The sequence below is a fragment of the Neospora caninum genome, chromosome XII, assembly GCF_000208865.1.
Source record: "Neospora caninum Liverpool complete genome, chromosome XII".
In the NCBI taxonomy this organism is placed as follows: domain Eukaryota; phylum Apicomplexa; class Conoidasida; order Eucoccidiorida; family Sarcocystidae; genus Neospora; species Neospora caninum.
Window position 1 is genome coordinate 4599531 of NC_018398.1, and position 21293 is coordinate 4620823.

The 21293-nt window shown below is 54.8% G+C and overlaps 5 protein-coding genes across 5 annotated transcripts; 2 read left to right on the plus strand and 3 right to left on the minus strand.

Annotated features, from left to right (window-relative positions):
- Window positions 1-409: 409 nt before the first annotated feature.
- NCLIV_066010 (conserved hypothetical protein) lies at window positions 410-5374 on the minus strand (the record flags this gene model as incomplete). The annotated part of the gene is made up of 1 exon (XM_003886152.1): window positions 410-5374. The coding sequence occupies one exon, from the start codon at window positions 5372-5374 to the stop codon at window positions 410-412; it is 4965 nt and encodes a 1654-aa protein (XP_003886201.1).
- Window positions 5375-6836: 1462 nt separating this feature from the next.
- On the plus strand, window positions 6837-7787 carry NCLIV_066020 (hypothetical protein; the record flags this gene model as incomplete). Its single annotated transcript, XM_003886153.1, has 1 exon — window positions 6837-7787. The coding sequence occupies one exon, from the start codon at window positions 6837-6839 to the stop codon at window positions 7785-7787; it is 951 nt and encodes a 316-aa protein (XP_003886202.1).
- A 2419-nt stretch (window positions 7788-10206) lies between these two features.
- NCLIV_066030 (putative mitochondria-associated granulocyte macrophage CSF signaling molecule) lies at window positions 10207-11227 on the minus strand (the record flags this gene model as incomplete). Its single annotated transcript, XM_003886154.1, has 2 exons — window positions 10207-10533; window positions 11147-11227. 2 exons carry the CDS (start codon window positions 11225-11227, stop codon window positions 10207-10209), a joined length of 408 nt encoding a protein of 135 aa, XP_003886203.1.
- A 1468-nt stretch (window positions 11228-12695) lies between these two features.
- Window positions 12696-14704, plus strand: NCLIV_066040 (putative diphthine synthase; the record flags this gene model as incomplete). The annotated part of the gene is made up of 9 exons (XM_003886155.1): window positions 12696-12833; window positions 13010-13134; window positions 13292-13400; window positions 13552-13672; window positions 13816-13882; window positions 13989-14053; window positions 14267-14335; window positions 14472-14524; window positions 14618-14704. The coding sequence occupies 9 exons, from the start codon at window positions 12696-12698 to the stop codon at window positions 14702-14704; spliced, it is 834 nt and encodes a 277-aa protein (XP_003886204.1).
- Window positions 14705-16792: 2088 nt separating this feature from the next.
- Window positions 16793-18738, minus strand: NCLIV_066050 (hypothetical protein; the record flags this gene model as incomplete). Its single annotated transcript, XM_003886156.1, has 4 exons — window positions 16793-16806; window positions 17314-17475; window positions 17828-17923; window positions 18735-18738. The coding sequence occupies 4 exons, from the start codon at window positions 18736-18738 to the stop codon at window positions 16793-16795; spliced, it is 276 nt and encodes a 91-aa protein (XP_003886205.1).
- Between the last annotated feature and the right edge of the window lie 2555 nt (window positions 18739-21293).

Genomic DNA, 21293 nt, shown 5'->3' on the forward strand with positions numbered 1-21293 from the left:
CTACCGAAATCGGGCTTCATTTGTTGACAAGACACGCACATGAGCGCGCACGCGCTTCGGATATATGGTACAAGCAGCTAAAGCCTTCTTTAAAGGCGTTTCTGCGATGTTCCAAACGAAGCTGCAGTCCCTCTCCACCGGGAAAGATTTCGTTCACTCCCCGCAGTTCGTTACGGCTTCCCTCTTACGGTACGCGTACCCGACCGCCGTCACAGACCCCACCCGTTCAGCCCCTCTTCAGAAACATCTGTTTCTCGTTCGCGGCTCTCCTCCACGCCCATCTCTCGCGGCTCGGCGTCTCTCGACGAACGCGTTGCCTCCGTTCACTCGCCACCTATCGTGCAGAGACTAGCGCGCCGTCTCTCTCCTTCCACCTCTGTCTTCCGGCAGCCGCCGTTCACTCGCGTTTCTATGTTCTTCTCCCCCGGCGGCGCAGTCTCCGTTCAATGCGTGCGCTCTGCTCGAGAACTTCGCGGTTCAGATCGCCAAAGAGTTCCTCAGCCGCTCCTGCGTCCTGTTCTTGTCTCCAGCACTCGAGGCAGTCCAGCGCAGCGGCGATCGCAACCCGGATCTCTTCGGCCTGCGCCGGCGTGACATTTGGGTTCAGAAACGCGCAGGCTTTCTGCTCCACTGCCTCCGTGGTGGGCGGAGCCTTCTCGTCTCCAGATCGGCTTTCGTGCGCGTCACCTCCTGCCATCCACGTGTCCCCACTCGCCCCCTGCGGCTCTGCGGCAGGCGCGGCAGCTTTCGCCCAGGCCAGCAGAGCTGCGATGTCTACAGGCGACGCGGACGTTTCACGAAGGAGTTCCGGGCTATTCGTGGGCGCGTGGACCACGGACACGTGGGTGACGACGACGGCCGTTAGCTCGAAGGTTCGCGGCGCCTCCGAGCCTTCCCACGAGGGTCGGAAAGAATCCCGTTCGTCTCCGGGGCCTTCCCGAAAGGCACTACTCTTCTGCGCGGGCGACTCTTCGAATGCTGGCTGAACGCAGGCCTCGCCAGTCTCCACGGGGCTCGAGCTCTTCGCCGACGCGAACGCTGGCAGATCTGTCGCTGCCGCGCCTTCGCAGCGGCATGAGCCCCGGGGGAGTCTAGGTCGCACCTTCAAAGGGTCGGACAAGGAAAGAGGAGCTCTCTGCGAAAAGGACGTTTTCGCAGAAACGTCCGAGGCTCCGGTGCTGTCCGCGCTTCGCGAGACAAACTTCGCGAGCAGGTTCACACGCTCCAGGAGAGCGCCAGCGTCAGCGAACTCGGCATCCAGTTCCTCCTCCGTTACCGAGGCGCCCCGCCCAGCGAAAGCGTCCAAGACGCTGCCGGAGGCTTTCCGGAGATGCGGTGGGCGACCGTAGACTGCACGCTGTTTCTCGCACGCGACAGGAATCCTTGACGCCTGGAGGCCCCCGCCAGCTGCCTGCAGAGACAGAAAAGGTCCGCGAGCGCCAGACACCACTTGCTGTACCGTGCTAAAGTGCAAGGTAGCACAGAATCCGGAAGCGGCCAGCGTGCCCGTGAGAGAGAAATACTGAGGCACGTGTCGCCAGCCCTGTGTCCGTACGCCCGGGGGAGTCGGAGCGCCGGGACGCAGCAGCTTCGTCGCCGCACTCTTCAGTGGAGACGAGGATTCAAGGGCGGGGAAGGCGCACTGGAGGAACTCGCTCGGCGTCTCGGGTGCATCTGCCTCCGCTGAACTCGAGCAGGATCCGAGAGGAAAGTTGGCAGTCGCGCCTGAGCTCCCGCGACCCGAGAGACGCGAAAAGACCCGGGAGAAAGCCGAGAGCAAGGCGAACGAGAAGCCAGGGCTGAGGACTTTCTTCGTCAGCGAGAAGACTCCGACACCCGGAATCTGCCAGCGGCGGAGCTCCACCGCGACAGACGCCCCCAAAACAGCGGGTGTCCTTTCGTCGCTCCTCATTCTGTTCGTCGCCTGGCTCGCTGCATCAGGCCGGAGCCGTCGCTCTGCGGATCCGATCGGCGAAACGTCTTCGTGCCGGCAGGCCGTCTCCAGCGCCTGGAACAAGAGGCGCAGAGCCTCTTCCCCCGCAGCAAGTGCTGCCGGGTCGTCCCCGTCGTTGCGTTTCGACTCGGCAGCCTGAGCTCCCCACGTCGCGGTGCCGGCTTGTCCCCTTCCCCAGATCTGGGCAGCGTAGGTCCCCGGCTCGCCGCCTCGCAGTGCCTCGGGCCTCCGGCGAGCAACAGCCGGCAGAGCCTCGGCGATCGCGGTCGCCGCAGCGGCCTCGTTCCACGCGGCGTCTCGGAGCCCCGGAATCAGGGCGGCGGCGCCTTCCATCACGAGCGCGCCGAGCATGTCAACGTCTCGCACGCAGATCAACTGCGCGTGCGCCACCAACTCTGCGGCATTCAGCAGCCTTCGCAGGTTCTCTTGGTGGCGGTCGCGCGGCAGCCACTGGAGCGCCACAGTGCGTCGACGCCGTCGCCAGTTGGAAGCGTCGCTGAGACACCAGCAGACGCTGCTCGCCGGCGCTTCCGTGCACACACGCAGCGGCTGCGAGGCGGAAGGCACGGGACAGGGCGGGGAAAGATCGCTGTGGAAGTTGGAAAGGGTGCACGGCTTCGAGGGCAACCACACGCGGCGAACAGACCGCAGAGCCGACACAAAGGAGCGGCCAGACTCTTCGCAGGTGACCGTCTTCCCGTCGCTATCGCGAGTGCCCGGGAGGCTGTCAGTGGAAGCAAACGTGGGCACGCACACACACCGTGTAGCAAGTCCGCAGTCGCCCGTGACTCGTGCGAAAATCACGCCTCCAGACGGAATGACACAAATAAGAGAAGGCGGCATCTTGAAGCCTTCTGCAGGGCTGGCCGCGGGCTCAGAGCCTGGCCCAGCGCGACTCGGAGTCTGCATCGGCTGCGGCGCGACCGGTCGACTGCCAGGTCTGAAGCCGTTTCCGGCTTCCATTCTCGACACACATTCTTCCCTGCAGTCGTCGCGGCAGAGCCACAAGCCTGCAATGGCCTCTTCAGGCGCTTCTCTTGGTCTCTCCCGTGCCGGCGGCGCAGTCGCGACGCGACTTGCGGGCCGATGGCACGTCTTCTCTGCGAAACTCCCCCCGCCTTCGCTTTCCGGGACGCAGAGCCTCGCATGCGCCGCTGCGCCGAAGTTCGGAAGCGAAGAGCGCGGCGAGAGAACGCCCCCGCCGTTTGAAAACGCTTCAGAACTCCTGGCCAGTCCCGAAGAAGACAGCAGGTGGAGGCCGCGCATCACCTCGACAGCGAGCGGCAGTTCCTCGCTCCAGCCGGCAGACGCACACGCTATTGGCACGCGAGCGACGGTGGGGAGAGGCGCGACTTCCAGAGCAAGGCCAGGCGCCGCGCAGCGGGGAACCTTCGCCAAAAGCGAGCCCAGAAAAGCACCGTCCATCCTGTCCCGACTGGACGCTGCATTCACGTGTAGATCGGCCCCTATTTGTCGCTTCGCCCCAGAGAAGGGGGAGGAAGAAAGCGGAGTCCTGTCCCTTTGCGCAGCTTGCAGGCCTCCCAGAAGACACAGCAGACGCGAAAGGCGACAGCCACGTTCCACAGCGCGCTGAAGAAGCTGCTGACTGCGACTGGCCGCGCTCCGGCCCAGCGACTCGCCGTCCTGCTCTTCCCTGGCTCCAGCTTCGCTGCATTTTCGGTGCGCGCCACGGCATTCCACGCCACCGCCAGTCGCAGGGGCTGCCGGTCGCCACTGGGAAGGCTTGTCTCTGAAGCAGCCTTCGGCGGCTCTGTCTTTCCTAGCATCGAAAACCAACAGGCTGGGCGTCGGGTCACCAGCGTCTGGTCTCGAGGCATCTTTCCGGAGCTCGAGCGCCGCCAGGTCTTCGCCCCAGGCCTGGAGTTGCCTCAAGATGTGCGTTGCGAGCGCGAGCCTCACAGCAGGCAACCAAGCCGCTTCGCGGGCGGCGACTTCGAGCAAGAGCATTTGCTCCTGGATCTCGTAGAGGTACGCGAGAGTCAGACCGGGTTCCTGGTTCCGCTGTGGCACGGCTTCCAGCCCAGATTTCTTCGGCGTGCCCAGGCTCAGGGCGTCTGCGAAGCCCTCGGGAAAAAGCGAGCGCGCAACGGTTTCTTGCGACGGTTCCGAGCCCCGGTGTCGCCGTTCTTCGCCGGGCGCCGGCTGTCCATACAGCTCGCCGCCGTCGAGTGACGCGTCGAGCTCACTCGAGAGGCTGGCAGAATCCGTGTCTCCCGCTTCGGCCCACAGCGAGGTGACCGGCACCAATTTGCGACGCTCGGAGAAGCGCGCAGGCCAGCGAGTGAAGACAAACTGACCGCTCACATCGAGCTCCAGGTAAACCGCAAACCCGCTGCGCTGGAGCGGGGGCTGCGTCTCGCGGCGCCTGCTGCTGGGTCCCAGACACAAGGATCGGTCGACGGGAAACGCGTCGAGGGAAGAGAAGAAACTGTCTCTGGACTCGGGCAACGCGCCGGCACTGCCCCGGTTTTCCGCGACGAGGTCGACTGCCCACACGCGCACGCTCGGGTCGCGCGCCTGGCTGACTCCGGCCACGGCCCAGCACGGAGTTAGCGCCTGCTCCGCCGCGTCCAGGCACCCTTGCGCCTCGTGAAGCAGGTGGGAGACGCTGGCGCTGATGGATCCAGCGCGCACAGAGGCCGCGGCAGCCGTCGCCCGCAGCAGGGCGCTTAGAGCCGTCTGGAGGAAGGTCCAGAGGGTTCTTTGCGTCTCCGAAGGCAGCGCAGGCCATACAACGGAGGCGAATTGCGTCAGGGAAAACGCCTCTTTCGGAGACGCAGCGGACGCACGCGCATGCGTCACGCGCGGAGAGGGCGGAGCGGCGTCGCCGAAAAAGTCGGACGCGGCGAGCGTCGGAAGTGAACCCGAGGCTCGCCGCGTCCGGGCGTGCGCCGAGGGGACCACGCGGAAGTCGTGGGAGCGCGAGTCGACAGATGACGCCCCCGTCCACACATGAGACAGCTTCGCGTCTCGGCGCGGAACGGTGTCAGAAGGAGGCGGAGAAGCGACAGAGGCGAGAAAGGTGTTTCGAACGGCGAGGAGCTGCAGGATTTTTTCACGGAGAGAAGCATCGACGCACGGATACAGAAGGCGAGTCGGCGCACAGACGCCTTCCCCCGAAAAAACCGAGCTCGTCGGTCCCCGCGCGCCAGAGCACACGGAATTCAGCGGCGCCGCACGAGGAGAGGGAATCAAGGTACAGCACTGAGGATTCCGGTGAAGAAGGAGAATGGAGCCTCCAGGGTAGGTGGCCGCGGCCCGGCCGTCAGGGGCGACGACGCAAGCGAGGAAAAGAGGGGAACACGGGAGAGAGCAGAGAGAGGATGCGAGAGACACGCTGCCATGAGAGAGAGAAGGTGGGAGTGGAGGGGAGGCAGGCTGACAAAGGTGCGAAGCCATGCTGAGACTGGGTCTGGGCCGGCACCTCGGGAGGAGCGCCGCTGGTGGGATGGCCTCTTCTGCACTCTGTTGCTTTCGCCCTGCCGTCTCTCTCTTCCTGCGTCGCGTTTGGAGACCCGAACGCCGACTGTCGAGGCGTTGGGCGGAGGGACCGGAGTTGCTCGAGGTGCGCCTTCCCAAAAAACCTACACGTGATGGTGTCCCGGCCGCGTTCACAGCTGCGAAGGCGCGCCCCGTACACCAGGTCCGAAAGGCAAGGGCGTTCCAGCTTGGCCTGCACACTGACAAGAGACGGACGCCGAACGCCGCGAGCCTCAAAGCGCATCATCGTTCCAAGATAACTCATCGACACAACCCTGGCGAGACCCGCGAGCTAGCCTCCCGTTTCGCCGCTCCTCCAGGGAAAAAAACACGGTGTGTTAGAAACGTGCCGCAGCGCGGAAGTCCGGGTGGTCCTCCGAGACCCACGCGCACGCGGCTAACGCTCTCAGACATTTCAGAAAAGAAGAGAACGGTTTCGTGGGTTGCACATCCACCGCGAGACATCAACTACCCGGTGTCGAGGCTTCGAAACGGACGGATACTCGCATATTTCCACTGGTGCGTGCCTTGCTAATGACCTCCCTCGAAAACGGACCTCCGGCATTAGTAAGCCGGCAGAGAGAAGTGAGTTGCGTGTTGGAATCGAAACGGGAACCCCGGCAATCACACAGGCGAGTCTTGAACAGCGGAAAAAGGTAGAACGGCAAGACAGGAACGTGTGTGGGGTAGCTGAAAAGAGAAGACAGTGCATGCACGCAAGTCGATTTTTTTTTAGCGCCACACCACAGATACGCGGCTAATTTTCGGAGACAGCAGCGGTCGGCACACGCCGTGGACACGTAGGGGAGAGAGTGATCTCTTAGAGACAGTGCCAGTATGGGAACTTTCAGGGTGGTGTTGTTCCCGTTTGTGTGCCTGGAGAAGTCCCCCGCAGAGAGGGTGTCCATGAGCAACCCCCCCGCGTTACATTGGCGTGCGGCGTCGTTAACGCACTAGAAGACCGGGTATTGGAGACATTTTTGCCCGAAAATCGTCCACGCCACCGTTGGAAGTTCCCGATGCTGGTCCCAACGATCGTCCTCCGGGGGCATTGACGACTGCGTCATTACCGTGTTTCCGCCTTCTTGCTTTTTGTTCCCTGTTCTTTCGAAAGACGTGCACTGCGACGGTTGCTCTGTCGCCGCCCCATATCGCCTCTGTTGTCTCTTTTCTCGTCGTTTGCCAAAAATCGCACGGGAGTGTCGATACGGCGGGCGTATACAGAGGGAGAGAGTGGACTGCGTGTGTGATGCCGACTGTCTCTTTTGTCCCTATAAAACCAGGCCGGTGCCCTGTCTCTGTTTAAGCTGCTTTCTCCTTAGGAAAGCTACTTTCCCTCTCCAGTAAGATTTCCCCTCACTTTTCTCGACAACCCGGAACAATGGCGGCGGCGACTCCAGCGCCGGGGGGGAAGAAGGGAAATGCGGATAGTCAACTGATGAATACCGCGAAAGACTTCCTGGCAGGGGGTATTTCAGCGGGTGTATCAAAGACCATTGTAGCTCCGATTGAGCGTGTGAAGATGTTGATTCAGACGCAGGACTCGATCCCGGAAATTAAGGAGGGGAAGATGCCACGCTACACAGGCATCGTCGACTGCTTCCGCCGTGTGTCTGCTGAACAGGGTGTTGCGTCTCTGTGGCGAGGCAACCTGGCGAATGTGATCAGATATTTCCCTACACAGGCGTTTAACTTCGCCTTCAAGGACACCTTCAAACGCATGTTCCCGAGATATGACCAGAAAAAAGAATTCTGGAAGTTTTTCTGCACCAACGTGGCTTCCGGGGGTCTTGCCGGCGCTTCCTCGCTGGTCATTGTGTATCCCCTTGATTTCGCGCGAACGCGTCTTGCATCCGATGTTGGGAAGGGCACGGACCGCGAATTCACAGGACTGGTAGACTGCCTGGGCAAAATCTTCCGCCGCACGGGCTTCTTCTCCCTGTACCAAGGTTTCGGAGTGTCGGTCCAGGGTATCATCGTGTACCGTGGAGCGTACTTTGGTCTGTTTGATACCGCAAAGGCAATGCTTTTCGGACCCAACAACGATGCAAACATCTTCTACAAGTGGGCAGTTGCTCAGACTGTCACAGCTGCAGCCGGTGTGGCGTCGTACCCCTTCGACACTGTCCGAAGGAGAATGATGATGATGGCGGGGCGCAAGAAGGGCGAACAAGAGATTCAGTACACAGGCACGGCAGATTGCTGGAAGAAGGTGTACCAACAGGAAGGCTTCAAGGGTTTCTTCAAAGGTGCGTGGGCGAACGTGCTGCGCGGTGCCGGCGGTGCACTCGTCTTGGTTTTCTATGACGAGTTGAAGAAGATGCTCATGTAAAGCTCCCAGTGTTTACCTGTTTTCGGAGGGGCACTGTTCGTGTGTGTGGCAACACTCCGGCACACAGGTTCAAGAGCCTAGACCGGTGGCCAGAATTGATGGGTCGTTTACAGACACAAACAACTCGTTTGAAGCCGATTCATCCCCCCTGTTTTTTGCCGCCAGGATGGCCAAGAACCCCCGATTGTTCGCACCAACCGAACGGAAGCAGTTGACTCGGTGTTTGATGCACCTTGTACCATATACTGCGCAGAGTTTAGATTTATGACGAGCGGCACGCTTTTCATCGAGCCCCAGATCTCAAGAGCCTCTATAGTGTTTGTGCACGTTGGTACTCTGCATCGAATTGACCCGGACGCACGAGTCGGGGAACAGCACAGCAGCAGTAGCGTAAGTGTAGTCGCATGACCGGAGAACTCTCGTTGCGAGTCATACACTCCGTTCTTCCTTGCTCCGTTGCCACGCGAACATACTCTGTTCTGAGTGAAGACATATATGAGCGGTCGTGAAGCGTAGGCAAACTGGAAACATATAGGCGAGGACGACATCGAAGCTTCTTGCGGTCCCTGGTGCGCTCCCACTTACAACACTTGGTCTTTCAGTGACGACCCCGCACACATTTTGTAAAGAAGGGGACCGCAGGCTCTCAGCATTTGTGGGTGAATTAAATAATTTGAAGCGTGCTTTGACATGGTTTTGTGTTGCGCAAGTATTAACTTGCGTGCCTGCACAGGAGATAGGGAATTTCCTCCTGGGACACACAGATTTTCCCGTGACGGCGAACTTTTTCGGCTTGCCTCGTATCGATGTGGACGATGCTGAAGGCAGATCGGCTTGTGACGATGAGTAAGCTGCTCAGCTAGATTTTCTGTCTGGGCCGTGGTCCCAAAGCCGAGCAAATCTTCAAGTACGCACGACACACCGACGTGGCTGCTTCAGACACAGGCAAAAACATAAGTTTCACCCCCCCTTGTCTGAGGCGGAAAATCCAGAAGATGAAGGGGAGTCTTCAGAACTGACCGTCATGAGCGGTCAGAGATATACGAGCTTCCCCCGTTGGATTTCCCGGGGTCTGTTTGCGGGGGCGGACAATAGGGGCATCTCCGGCAGCGGGGGCGATAACAACGAGGTTCGTGCTACCCGAAAAACGGATTAAGCACGCCCGTTTCAGGCGGTCAAGAACCATCTCCAAGGTCTCTGAGATTGAAATCTGCCAGAACTCGAGCTCAGAAAACTCTTGATAGAGGATGGACATCGTAAACGGTGCAGCACCCTGTGTACAAGTGAGGCCTTGGTAGCCCAGATGCAGTTTTCGATCACAGCGTACGATCTCCAGGTACAAATAATTCCCCCAGAACTACGCACAGGTTATGATCTTGTGAAGTAACACAAAGACGAAGATGACATGACAGCCATCAGAAATCGGCCTGCGGTTGTGCTCCTGCTATCGCAAAAATAGGTGGAAATCCGACTCTAGTATCGTGACAACAGCGGTAAGTTTCCTCGTTTTCGAGAAATCAAGGACAGGATGATCGCCACACGACTCCACCTGGAACTCCAAGCTTCCTGCGCTAAAGGGATTCTTTCCAGTTCGTGAACGTCTTTCGAAAATGTTCCGACAACATGCCAATCGCATCGACTTCCTCTTGCTATCATGGGTTACTGTTGCTTTGGTCCTTGTCGGAACGGCAAATACGAGTGACAATCCTTTTTATTCCTTTCTGGGATGTTGGGATGTCGCGCGCGAACTTCACACTGTTTGAGTATTGCACGGTTCCGCTGGGTTCGCACCCTTTTCACTTGTCACTCAGCTCTCTGCTTTTTTTCGGTTGGGAACATTCCTGATGTACTTCCGAGACCACTGGCTCCGTCCTCGCATGAGCGGGAAGACACGCCGTGCATAGGTTTCTTCTACTCTTGTTCACTACACCAATCTGATGAAAACTCTGTCGAACTCGTCCAAACTAATGAAGACCCTTCCACGTGTGCTGCCACACCTGAAATCCTACGAGACTTAGGATCTTTCACTTGCAAATTCCGGTTATCTCCCTATGCGCGCGATTCAAAAGGAACACTTCATCGATGAAAAATCGGAATCAGATTCGGTGAGCGCTCGGGAGGAGGTTTTCGGGCACGCGTCACCAGTCCAGTCACCCGCATGTCATTCTTCAAAGGCTGTAGGCGGGCAACAGGCCGAAGTGACGCCAAGGAAAGAACGCACATGCGGAAAACCACAGACTAAAACAATATGAACGCGGTGTTCTCGTTTGAAACAGAGATGAATGTTCAGTTCTATGAGCAGGCCGCCAACAGTACCGCGATAGGAAAGAAGCACAGAAGCACGTAAAATACAGGGTGTTCTCGTACTTCGTTTCCCTCAGTGTTTGGCTGACAACGTAACATCTGGAGAAGAAAAGCATCAGTTTTGAGTGTCTTTGTTCTTCTCTTTTGCTGTTGTTCGCTCATCTTCCGCCAGTTTCTCCAGCAATATTACTTTTGCGATATCGACTTTCTTCTGCAAATATGGAGAACCCGCAAACGTTCCCGAAGGTGCGTTGATCTCGTACAGGCGCTTGTGTCGAGCCTCGATGTCCTGTCGGCACAGCTGAGCAGACGACGACCCAGAGGTATCCAAACCGAGGATCCGACGGGCTTCATCCGCCGACATTCTCGGACGGAGAGAGAGAGACTGACGCCCAGCTGCGCCGGCGTTGAGTGCGCCACGTTTCGCCGCGTCTTTGTAGGCCTGCGCGCCCACAAACGTTCGAATCACATACACGCAACACGCGCTGAACTTCACTCGACTGCGTCACGCCTCGACCACACAGGCTCTTTGTGTCGCGGTCCTGGGGACAGAGAACAGCCATCACAGAAAGTCTGGTCCCTCCACGCCTGCCTCCTCAGGATTTCGGAAGATATGTGACACAAACGCTACCGATGAATGCTACGAGACGCTGCGTCCGAGACAACAAGACGCTGCGTCCGAGACAACAAGACGCTGCGTCCGAGACAACACACTCCCAGCCCCCATAGTTCCAGCGTTATGTTTCCTGGGGAAACTGAGAACACCGTGGCGGCCATTCGAAAACCAAGTCTCGCCTACCTCGGTGATCTACACGGCATCTCGTTGCCCCCGTTACGACCGTCAGACAGTTTGCACTCTTTTTGAAAACTGGACCAAGGACGGAAGATGAAGGGAGAACAGTGGCCAGGCGTATGTATGCGACCACGCGCACACGCATACTTCTCGAACCAATCCGGCGAACGTTCTGCTGGTTGCACAGATTCCCCTTTACAGACACCGCAGAAATGCAGAGAGGCTTGAAGCACGTCAGATACAATTATGGAACGGGTCTCACCTGAACAACAGCCCTGCCGACGGCGGAGCCGGCAACCACGACGAACTGAGCAATAATTCTTCCAAGAGGACCAATCGCCATGGCGGCCACGTTTACCCGAGGAGACCCGGAACCGGGGTTCTACGAGGAAGAGTGTTTTGGGGAGACGCGCAGATCCTTCCCCTGCTGTAAAGACCAGTATTTCAAATTAGATTCTGTTATTGGCCGAATCCCCCGGAAGATTCGACTCCCTATACTGCGTGACTCTACGGTTGAAAACCCCTTTTCTCGACGTTGCTTGAAAGGACATGTCCAACATGGGGGAGGCCAGCGGCAAAAGGAGCGTTGCTGCCACAATAAAGTGAGACGTCCGGATGGTTGTGTCAGCAAGAAAACAAGAGCACAGGGAAACCGACAACGTTACTGGCTACGAGTCGCCCGGAATGCAGTACAAAGAGCTCAGCGATATCGGTAGCTTTACCGATTGCCAGCTTAGAACCACGCTTCTTGACAGAAATGCAGCCCTTCCCTCGACCAACTGGTGCCATACACCTGTAACAAATCTCCACCATGAAGGACAGGGAAAAGGAGACAATTCTAGCCTCGCGGAGGGAAGCCATGCGGTTCATCCGAAATGAGATAGGGACTGGCAGCGTGGCACTCGACACTACATCTTCTGTAACCTTTTTCCTCAAAAGTGCGCAACACCATGACGCCTTGCTACTCGCACAAGTTCAAGCAGTGCAAAGGAGACTCCGGTTATTTTCGCTTGAAGACTTCATGCAGAAAGATGCTTCCGTGTGTTCAGGCGAAACCGACAAGGGGAAAAAGTGTACGACGCCGCCGCTGAGGAGCAGTCGCATGGATTGGAGACATCCCCTAGCAAATGATACAGCAGGTATGGGTTTCAGCACCCCCTTACTTGCAGGCCAGGATACAGTGATACACGCGCATACTACACCCTGCGATTTCTTCGCACTTCCAGTGTAGTAAACTGAAAGAGCCAAGGCCAACATTAAAATAGCTGCGTTTACAATTGAACGCATGCGCAAATGACTGTACTCCCACATGCTTGCTTTAGAGAGACGCGACAGCGTACAGTTTTCTAGAGCTTGCATGCAGCGAAGACATCTAGACATAAATTAGGAGAGTCCTTACGAATTGATCGGTGAGGGACAGGCATCTCCTCGGTGTGAAACATACTTGTGCGCTTTCTTATAGAAAGACCAAGACCTCCCTGCTAGTGGGATTCCTTTTTTATCATTCGCGCCTTTGGAACGCCAGTCAGCTCTCTAGTGTGACACTGGCAGGGCCTTGACACGGAATTGAGTTCTGGGGCTGCAGCGTGGTAAATGTAATCCCAGACCGGCAATTCATACCTCTTGAAGGCATTTTATTTTGACATCAAGGTTCCTTGCTGACGACGTGTCGTATGTTTCACGTTTTCGCGGCGTGCGATACCCTTCTTGCGAGAGATGGCATAGTCGCACGGTCTAGTAGGCAAGCTAGCATCGACACAAAGTTGCCGACGCGTGTTGACCCTGGTGGAGGCTCCCATATTGAAAAAAAAATGGTGCTTATCATAGTTGGCCTGGGCCTCTCTGACGAAAGAGACATAACGGTCAAAGGGCTCGAAGAGGTCAAAAATGCAGATTTCGTGTACCTAGAGGCCTACACTGCTGTTCTAGGTGTCGGACCCCAAAAGCTGGTATGTTGGCTACTTCTCGTCTCGCAAGAGCCGTGTTCTTAGCCCTGGCTGATTCACTTAAAATTTTTGGGACGAGATTGCCTTGCTCGTTTCCCCTTTTTTCAGAACAATAGTGCCTTGTCCAATGCTTGGGTCGAATGTTTTGCCAATCGGTACATCCATGTATGTGTTCGCAGGAGGAATTTTTCGGGAAGAAAATTATTGAAGCTGACAGAACTTTCGTGGAGCAAGGAAGTGACGAAATGCTCGACCGAGCGCTCTCTTCAAATGTTGCGTTCCTAGTCGTGGGAGACCCCTTCTGGTACGCGGAAACCGTGTTGAATCCTTGCGCACGTGGACGAACTAATCACGTCATCAGTGCGCTGCTGGCGCCCCATTAGTCCAAAATGCCTCTGCTAGGATGGTTGTTCCGTGAAATGACGAAGGAATCTCCAATCAGTTTTTGGTGTTGTTTTCAGCGCGACGACGCATGCGGATCTATACCTCCGCGCACGCAGGAAGAACGTGACTGTCAAAGTCGTCCACAATGCTTCCATCATGAATGCCATCGGCTCCTGTGGACTGCAGGTCTGATTCAGTTGCACGTTCCGCTCCAATCAGTCAAGCGAAGGCGGACACCGTGTGGACACTTTTCGAAACTGTTCGTTGGAAAAATACTGTGCGGTGGGACGTACTTCGTTCATATCTGTTTCTCTGAGAGTATGTGCTTTTGAAACAGCTTTATAGGTTCGGAGAGACCGTGTCCATCCCCTTCTTCGAAGAGTCTTGGCGGCCGGATAGCTTTTACATGAAGATCAAGAAAAACAAGGATGCAGGCTTCCATACACTTTGTCTCCTTGGTAACCACGCATAAACACTGATTCTGTAGTTCGTGCCCCCTCGCTAATTTAGATGCTTGCCAGTTCGTATCGTGGATGAACGACTACGCTGATGAGAAACACTCACATGCCGGTTTTGTGTGACTGTAATACGCTGGCTGCAGATATTAAAACGAAGGAGCAAACCGTGGAAAATATGATGAGGGGACGACAAATATATGAGCCACCTCGGTAAGCTCTTCGCTTTTTTGAAGTCCGCGTATGCCCTAATCTCTGAAGGAAAATGAATGGCCCTCAAACAAACAAAGCTCGTGTTAGCTGCTCATGTTGCGTGCAGGTTCATGTCTGTGCAAACAGCTATACGCCAGTTACTTGAGGTTGAAGACAAGCTTGGTGAGAAAGGTGAGTGATTCTGAATCACAATACGAAGCGTAATTGCCAGAAAAGGAGGCTGTGCTTAGATGCGTTGGCAGCATAGGCAGTCCCTCATGGGGGGATCAACGGAAGGAGGGGGGCGGCAGCAGTACCAGCCTTAAGAATGAATAGGAAAAACTTCACAAGACATAAGCCTCAAACTTTGGCAAGACGCTCAACTGTGGTGTCATTCTTGTGCAGTCTGTGCGAGAGATGCGAAGGCTTTCGGCTTGGCTCGGATCGGAGCTGCTTCCCAGCAGATCACATCAGGTACGTGGCGGCATCGAATCGTAGAGAAGATGGACTCCGGCTTTCGCTCACTGCCTCTCTACACAAATATCATGGCAGCCGGCCGACAATATATGTAGATCCACGTCTTACCCGTTCGGTCTGGCACTGCCTGCAGGGACCCTTGAGGCACTGCTTTCGGTCGACTTTGGTCCCCCTCTCCATTCTCTGGTAAGACGCTGGTACACCCCAAAAAGCGTCTCTAGCTCCTGAACGCCATGCCCTGACAAGTAAACATTCGCCCACGTTTGCACTGTCTTTCAGGTTATATGCGCTCCGACTCTCCACGAGATGGAAACAGAATTTTTCGAGTTGTTCCAGTCGAGCGACAAACCGGCTGCCGACGCCTGAGGATAACGGCGTTTCCTCTGCCGTCTTCCGCGTCCGGTTGGTTCGATGACTGTCTCTACACCGAAATACGGCCGCCGCTCCCCTTTTGGTTTTTGCAAACAAGGGTGCGTTTTGTTTTACATGACCGTTGAGGATTTTTCCAGCTCTGTTTTGTTTGCGTTTGACAACCAAATGGTCAGCTATGAGGCGAGGGGGCCTCGTGCTTTTTATTGTTTTGTTCGTGCGGAAGGTTGCTTGCTTTGAACTGGGAACCCCAACAGTGCTGCCGTGCTCGCGCTGCCAGACGGACTCATATTTGCTTACTTGTTGTGCGCAATACTGCGATGGACGGAAACTTGAAGCGAATCGGCTCTTACTCGTGCGATTTGAAGGGCCGGGCCTCAATTTTTGCGATGGATGGATTAACGTGTATCTTGGACAAAACCGTGAGGAGTTCGTTGGCCAAGTGCACGTAAACGACGGAGAAATGGTAATCTTATTAATAAAGGATTCTCCTATATCACGTGGAAAACCGCCCCCGTTCAGATAGAGATACAGTCAACAACGTCGATGGTTGCAGCATCGGTCGAAACGTGGACACCCCTCTTCAACGTGCCGGAATCGGTTGCAGTTAATGAGTGGCCGCTGCGGAGCGAAACCATCCTATTGACCAGCCTCGGCATAGTCTCTGTCATGCTGGCGGGGATTTCGTACATATTCTGGAAAACGTAAGAGACTGCATGGTCGGGAGTGACGACGTTCTTCCCACTGCTCTGTCAGAATCAGAAAAACTGATAAGGAATCTCACAAGAGCCGCGACTCATTTCCACATGAGATACACGTCCGGAAACAAGCCGACAAGTGGAGCTTTCTGAGACATCAAGCACGCTGTTCTTTGAGCGACAAGGATTTATTGACTTACATCACTCTGCACCGGGCGAGTGTTGTGGTAAGGCAAAGGCAACATACACCTGTTAGTCAGTTCTTCAGGGACTTGCTTGAGAACTGATTCAGGTGGTCGCCACGCCCTAGAGTAGCGATGACACCCCGTGGGAGACACAACCACTGTTAGGCTCCGAATTCAAGTATGCGCTCAGAAGGCGATTTTGACGATGGGAGGGACGTGGGTTTGTGTCAGCAAGCTGTAATAACGACCCTGAAGTGATCCCAAGCCGATTTCATTGCTGGCAACGGCAGACTCTTGAATGAAGTACTGCTGAACACTTTTCCATTCCGAACATCTGCCCTATACAAGTAAGACGGTCTAGCTTTTCACTTGCTTTAGCAAGGTCATATACTGCCGCCGTTCAGGCACTCAAATGGTGCCCCACTTTCGACGGACATACGGATAACTCGTAAAATCGCTCGTTTGAAGTGCTGTGGGTTTTTTTTATTCCCACACTACACGCCATTTGTGATGTGCTGGATAGGGGTGACTAACCTCCATGCGTTGTACCCTTGGTATCGGTAACATGACGAACAGCTTTGTGTGTTCTACTCATTGTCCTCATTGTGTTTGTTAAACATAGACTGTCGTCGACGGGACGGCCGGCTACAATCGAAGTCAATTGCCCCTATGCGTTACTGTAACTAACATTTGGTTCGAATAAAACATTTCTATTCCATGTGCATCCACGAAAGACGCTTTAGTGGAAGCGGGAACACTCATGGCAAGGCACTTATTCCGGGGATGCGTACCTTGCCACCAAAACGTGAATTTACGCACACATGCGCTACACTAGCGGAGTTCACGGCCACCTAGCTACACGAGAAAGCGAAAAAGTACATTTTAAAGGTCATCCGCTTCGAGGCAACACCATACGACCGTGTTTTTAGAGACAACTAGACACAACAAGACAAAGAAAGGAACCGAGATGGCATGCGCGTTGACCAATCTCTTCCCACACGAGTAAGATGTTCTCATTGCACAAAGAATGAAAGTCTCTCCAACACCCATCATACTCTCCTAAGGTTTTTTCTCGGCACAGTAGGACACTAAGTTTTCTTTGTAGCCGTGAACGATCTGGAATCCCGTGTGGGAGATACACGCCATTTTCGACAGTTTGCCCTCAGCCAAAGACACTATTCACCGTCTGCGAGGGGTTGTCCTCAACCGAAATGAACTGAAGCGCAAGCAAACATACAGATGCATACAAATATATATATATATATATATATATATATGTATATATAGGTACAGATGATGATACAAAATGTGGAGCATCTGCATCCACCAAGCAATACACACAGGAAATACATTCATTGATAGATATATTCAAAATGTATGGCGGCAAACAAACGGCAACCCTGTGTTACTAAGTGGACACAAAAACAACGGCACGGACACACGCGCTTCTACTGGGTTCGCGCAAGTCTGCCACAAATGCTCCGCCATCCAGAACAGTACACTGGGAAGCAACGCTGTTTGCACCAGCGTGGGCTGCATTGTAGAGCACTGGACATAAATCCCAGCGCACATACATATATGCTGGTCTCTATCGAGGACGTATATGCTAGGACAGTTTCGCATACACCCACACATGCATCATGCATCAACGTTTCGCATCGGCGTTCTAAGTAAACAACCACGAATTATTCCGTTTGTTCACAATGCTTACTTGAAGATCTACCTCCTGGCGGCTGATGAACACGAACGGAAGTTTTCGCCTGATTCATTCCGTCATTTGCCACTCCATGCTGCCCCGCTGCTGGCGTCGGCGACGGTCTTGAGCTGGACGGTGCGGTTGATGGCGCGCTCGGGATTGCAGGAGCTTGCGCAGCGGGAGGCGGGGCTGGGGATAAAGGCACATGAAAAAAGCAACAAACCAGTACAGGCGAAAGAGAGAGAGAAGATCGTCCTCAGAAAAATACATCCGATCGATAGAATCCCCGTCAAACACTGTTTCCAAAGCATACCCGGCATGGGGACAAGTCCGGCGTACACTGCTGGCACCGTCTGAGGCACCCTGAAAACATGGGCTCGCCATCTGTCCTTTCAAAGACGGAAAACAAAGGGACAACGTTTCCTGAACATATACATCAGGAGCTAGGCCTGATGTATAGCAACAACATAAGTCAAGCACTTCCAGTTCGTCAAGTCTTACACCAATTTAGAAGATCACGGCGATTTCGAAAAGTCCTTACTATCATCGCCGAAGCATATCGAAGATGCACCGCCTGGAGCTGCATGCACACGTGTGCTTGGTTTGTTTCTGTAGAGGGGGTTGTCGTAACTGTCCACTGCGTCAGAAACAGGAAACAAATCAGGAACCTTGCGCAAAAATCCCTTCAGATTTCTACGAGGAAGGAGCTTCCACAGCAGAAAGCAATGACCATAACCAGTCCAGCGTTTCCATGTGACGAACACGGTGCCTTGAACTGGAGCGCGGGTGTATGCACTGATAGCCGAAGGCGCCGAAATAGTCAATTTTTGACTCTAACAGAGCATACCGAGGGAAAGAGCGCAGTCCTTGAGCTCGCGTGTGATTTACATCGTCTGCCTACAATAATATATATGTTTATTCATGCCTGGGTCTACAGTACTCTGTTGTCGCTAGAATATTATATACATATATATCTAGTGAAAGATAAGGAGAGAAAACATTGTTGCACGATCTTTAGCAACAGAACTTCAACAGAGAGATATACGCGTATGTTTCCCTCTGTCATATACTGAGCGTAAATGCAGGCGACGATGCATAACTGTGGTGTGTGCATACGGTGACACAGACACACGCCTTACTGGAACACACAAGGTACACGAGGAATACCCTGTTATGTGGCTACATATACAGTTGGATAACATCCGTCTCGCGAGTAACATTTTTTTTTCACAATCACTCGTACTGGCTGCGCGCCCTCCTTGTCATTGGCCATCAGTTCGGCTCGGTGACTCCCATTCATTCTGGCGAGTACGCAGTTCGTAACGTAAGCAAACGACCGAAAAGATTGCGTCCTCCACTGCCGGCACGTGAGGCATGCGGGAACGCCAGAGGAGTACGGAATCGTGAGAAGAATTCGTTCACGAGGACGGCCGATTGCGCGTTCTTACCCATTCTGCCGAAGAGGAAAATCACGCGTCGCTGTTTCTTTTCTTTCCCGGGAGATTTCTGTCCGTCGGAATATATCGACGAATCACGACAACACACCAGAAAACGAGATGGGCAGCGAAGGGTGGACCGGAAGACGAGCAAGTCCCTGTCGGTTTTGGCAAGACACGGGGGTTAGAGGGGACAGAAAATTTTGGGGGCACGGACCTCTCCGTGCTCGAGAGACAGATTTATAGGAGCGAGACACACCACCAGGTAATGCGGGAAAAAACAGCGGATTGAAACTTTATTTCCTCAGCGACGTATGCGTTCTTAAGACGCCAGGCTTTTTATTTTTTTTACTGCGCGTGTCAGTGTGTAGAAAACACATATAGAAGCATGTAACCGGTGTGCAGTACGCAGTAGACTTGATGTCGCAAAATTGCCGGCGTATGTGCGGAGACGGTAAAGTTAAAAACCTGCAGAAAAAACGCAGACTGCCGGCGCTAGAAGATCCCATGCACCGTGACCTTTTCCCACTGGCGAGACACATGCGTCGCCTGCTACTACTGAAACGGTTTGCTTTTCAGGACACACTTTATAACCCAAATTCGTGTCCGTTGAATCCGCAGTTCATAGCAGAGACTTTTCAGATTTCTCTTCCAACTAGCGGAAGTCCTCCTGCCCGTCGAGCCGGGCCCCCCGTGTGCATGCGAGGCCCGCGTGTGCCAATTCTATGTCTGTTCCCGTTTCCTCTGAAAACAACAAAAGCGTTCTTCTACAGACAAACCCATTTTTGTTGAATCGGAGAAGTTTCACGCATATGAATAGACCCGATGGACTCGACTGACGGGCTCCTTGTTCGGTGTTGCCCCCGCGTTTGAGAGGGGGCGTCGACGAACCGGCAGGACTACTACCTCTGAGAGAGTCGTGATTTCTCCTTTTCTGTGCATTACGAAGGAATCACGCTTCCAATTTTCCCAAAGTTACTTGACAACCGTGGCTGTTAGTCCATTTCCCGCAGCACACGGGGAAGAGCAGGTGTGCGGGCGATACCGGACGAATGCGGCTTCGTAGCTCTGTGTGCGTTTCGGTCTTCTTCGTTTGCTCAGTGTAAAACGCACCGTGTAATTTCTCGCGTTTATCAACATTCCGAATGAGTAGTTGCAGGCACGTGTTTGCCCGCCGTCTTCCCCACGGTGGGCCAACTCCGCTTTTCTCTGCACCACTCATCTAGAAATTTATCCCTTGCTTTACATACCGCCGCAATATATATATATATATATATATATGTTTCAGCTTTTTTTGTATATGCACAATGAGGTCTCTTCTTACACAGGAGCTCGTCCCGCGCATTTTCCCTCCTTCTGGTGGGGTTAGGTTCTCTTTCGCGGAAAGACTCGCTTCTTGTTCGAGCGAAGAGAAAGTGCTTGTCACAGACACAGTCTGTGCAGCCCTCGCATCGCGGAACACCTCCTCTCTGTTAAGAGTTTCTGGTGGCAATGACTCCGTGTCGCCGCCCAGCTGCGCCTCCGGTGTCCGTTCATCTGGGAGTGGCACTGTTTGGCGTTTCGTAGACCGCTCCCCGGAGTTGATTCCAGAGCGTTTCACTCCTTCTCGCGTTTCTGCCCCAGACCTCGCCGCTGTTCTCTCTCAAGCCTATCCGTCAACGATTCTAGCCCCGGCGGTTCCGCCAGAAGATGCAGGGGACAGAAACGTCCTCGATTGTCGACCGGGGGAGAAGTCCGACCCGGAGGCAGCGCTTTTGCTTCATTTTTCGCACCCACACACGCAGTTTTCGAGATACGATGCAATGCCAAACACCCTGCAGATCGGCGAAGAAGGCATCGGAGGCATGGCGCATGCGGCCGCCACCGATGTAGGAGGACGGCTCACGCCGATTATAGTTTCCAGTACTTTACGTTCACCACACAGACACCAGTTCTTGAGGTTAGGATGGAATGGTCTCGAGGATGCCTCCGGAGATGAAGACATCCAAGATGCCGAACGGAGAAGAGCACTACCGAAGACCGAGAAAAGACTGCGCCCGTCAAACGCGCGAGACACTGAGCCGGCAGAGAGCCTGCCGGAAAGTTACGCCTCCTTCGTCTTGAGACATGGGCTGGCGGGCCGTTCTCGTTTCTGTGGCGCGTTTCCGCCGAAACACTGGGAGCAGTTGAGTTTGAAAAGTCGAGTGCTTGGAGACGACGGAAAGACGTTGTCGGAACCGAAAGAAGCAACAGCTGCGCGGGGTTCACGGTGCCTCTCCGAGGAGACAGCCCAGGTTGGCGAACGCGAAACGCAGGACTCCCTGGCCCGTAGCGTGAAGGGAGACTGCCTGTCTCTCCCTGGAGCAGAGACCGGTGCCGACGGCTACTACTGCTGGAATCGAAACCCCTCTGCTCGGTACCCGAAGAAAGGCAACAAAGGTTGTCGCCCCGTTTGTCGAGCTATGAGAAAGATTCGCAAACGCCTGCGTACGGGGCGATAGCGAAGATAGAGCACTTTTCTGGCAATCCAAAACTGCGTGCGTTTCACTATTGCTTGTCTTTCCTGCAGTCGCCCCAAACAGCCCTAGTGAA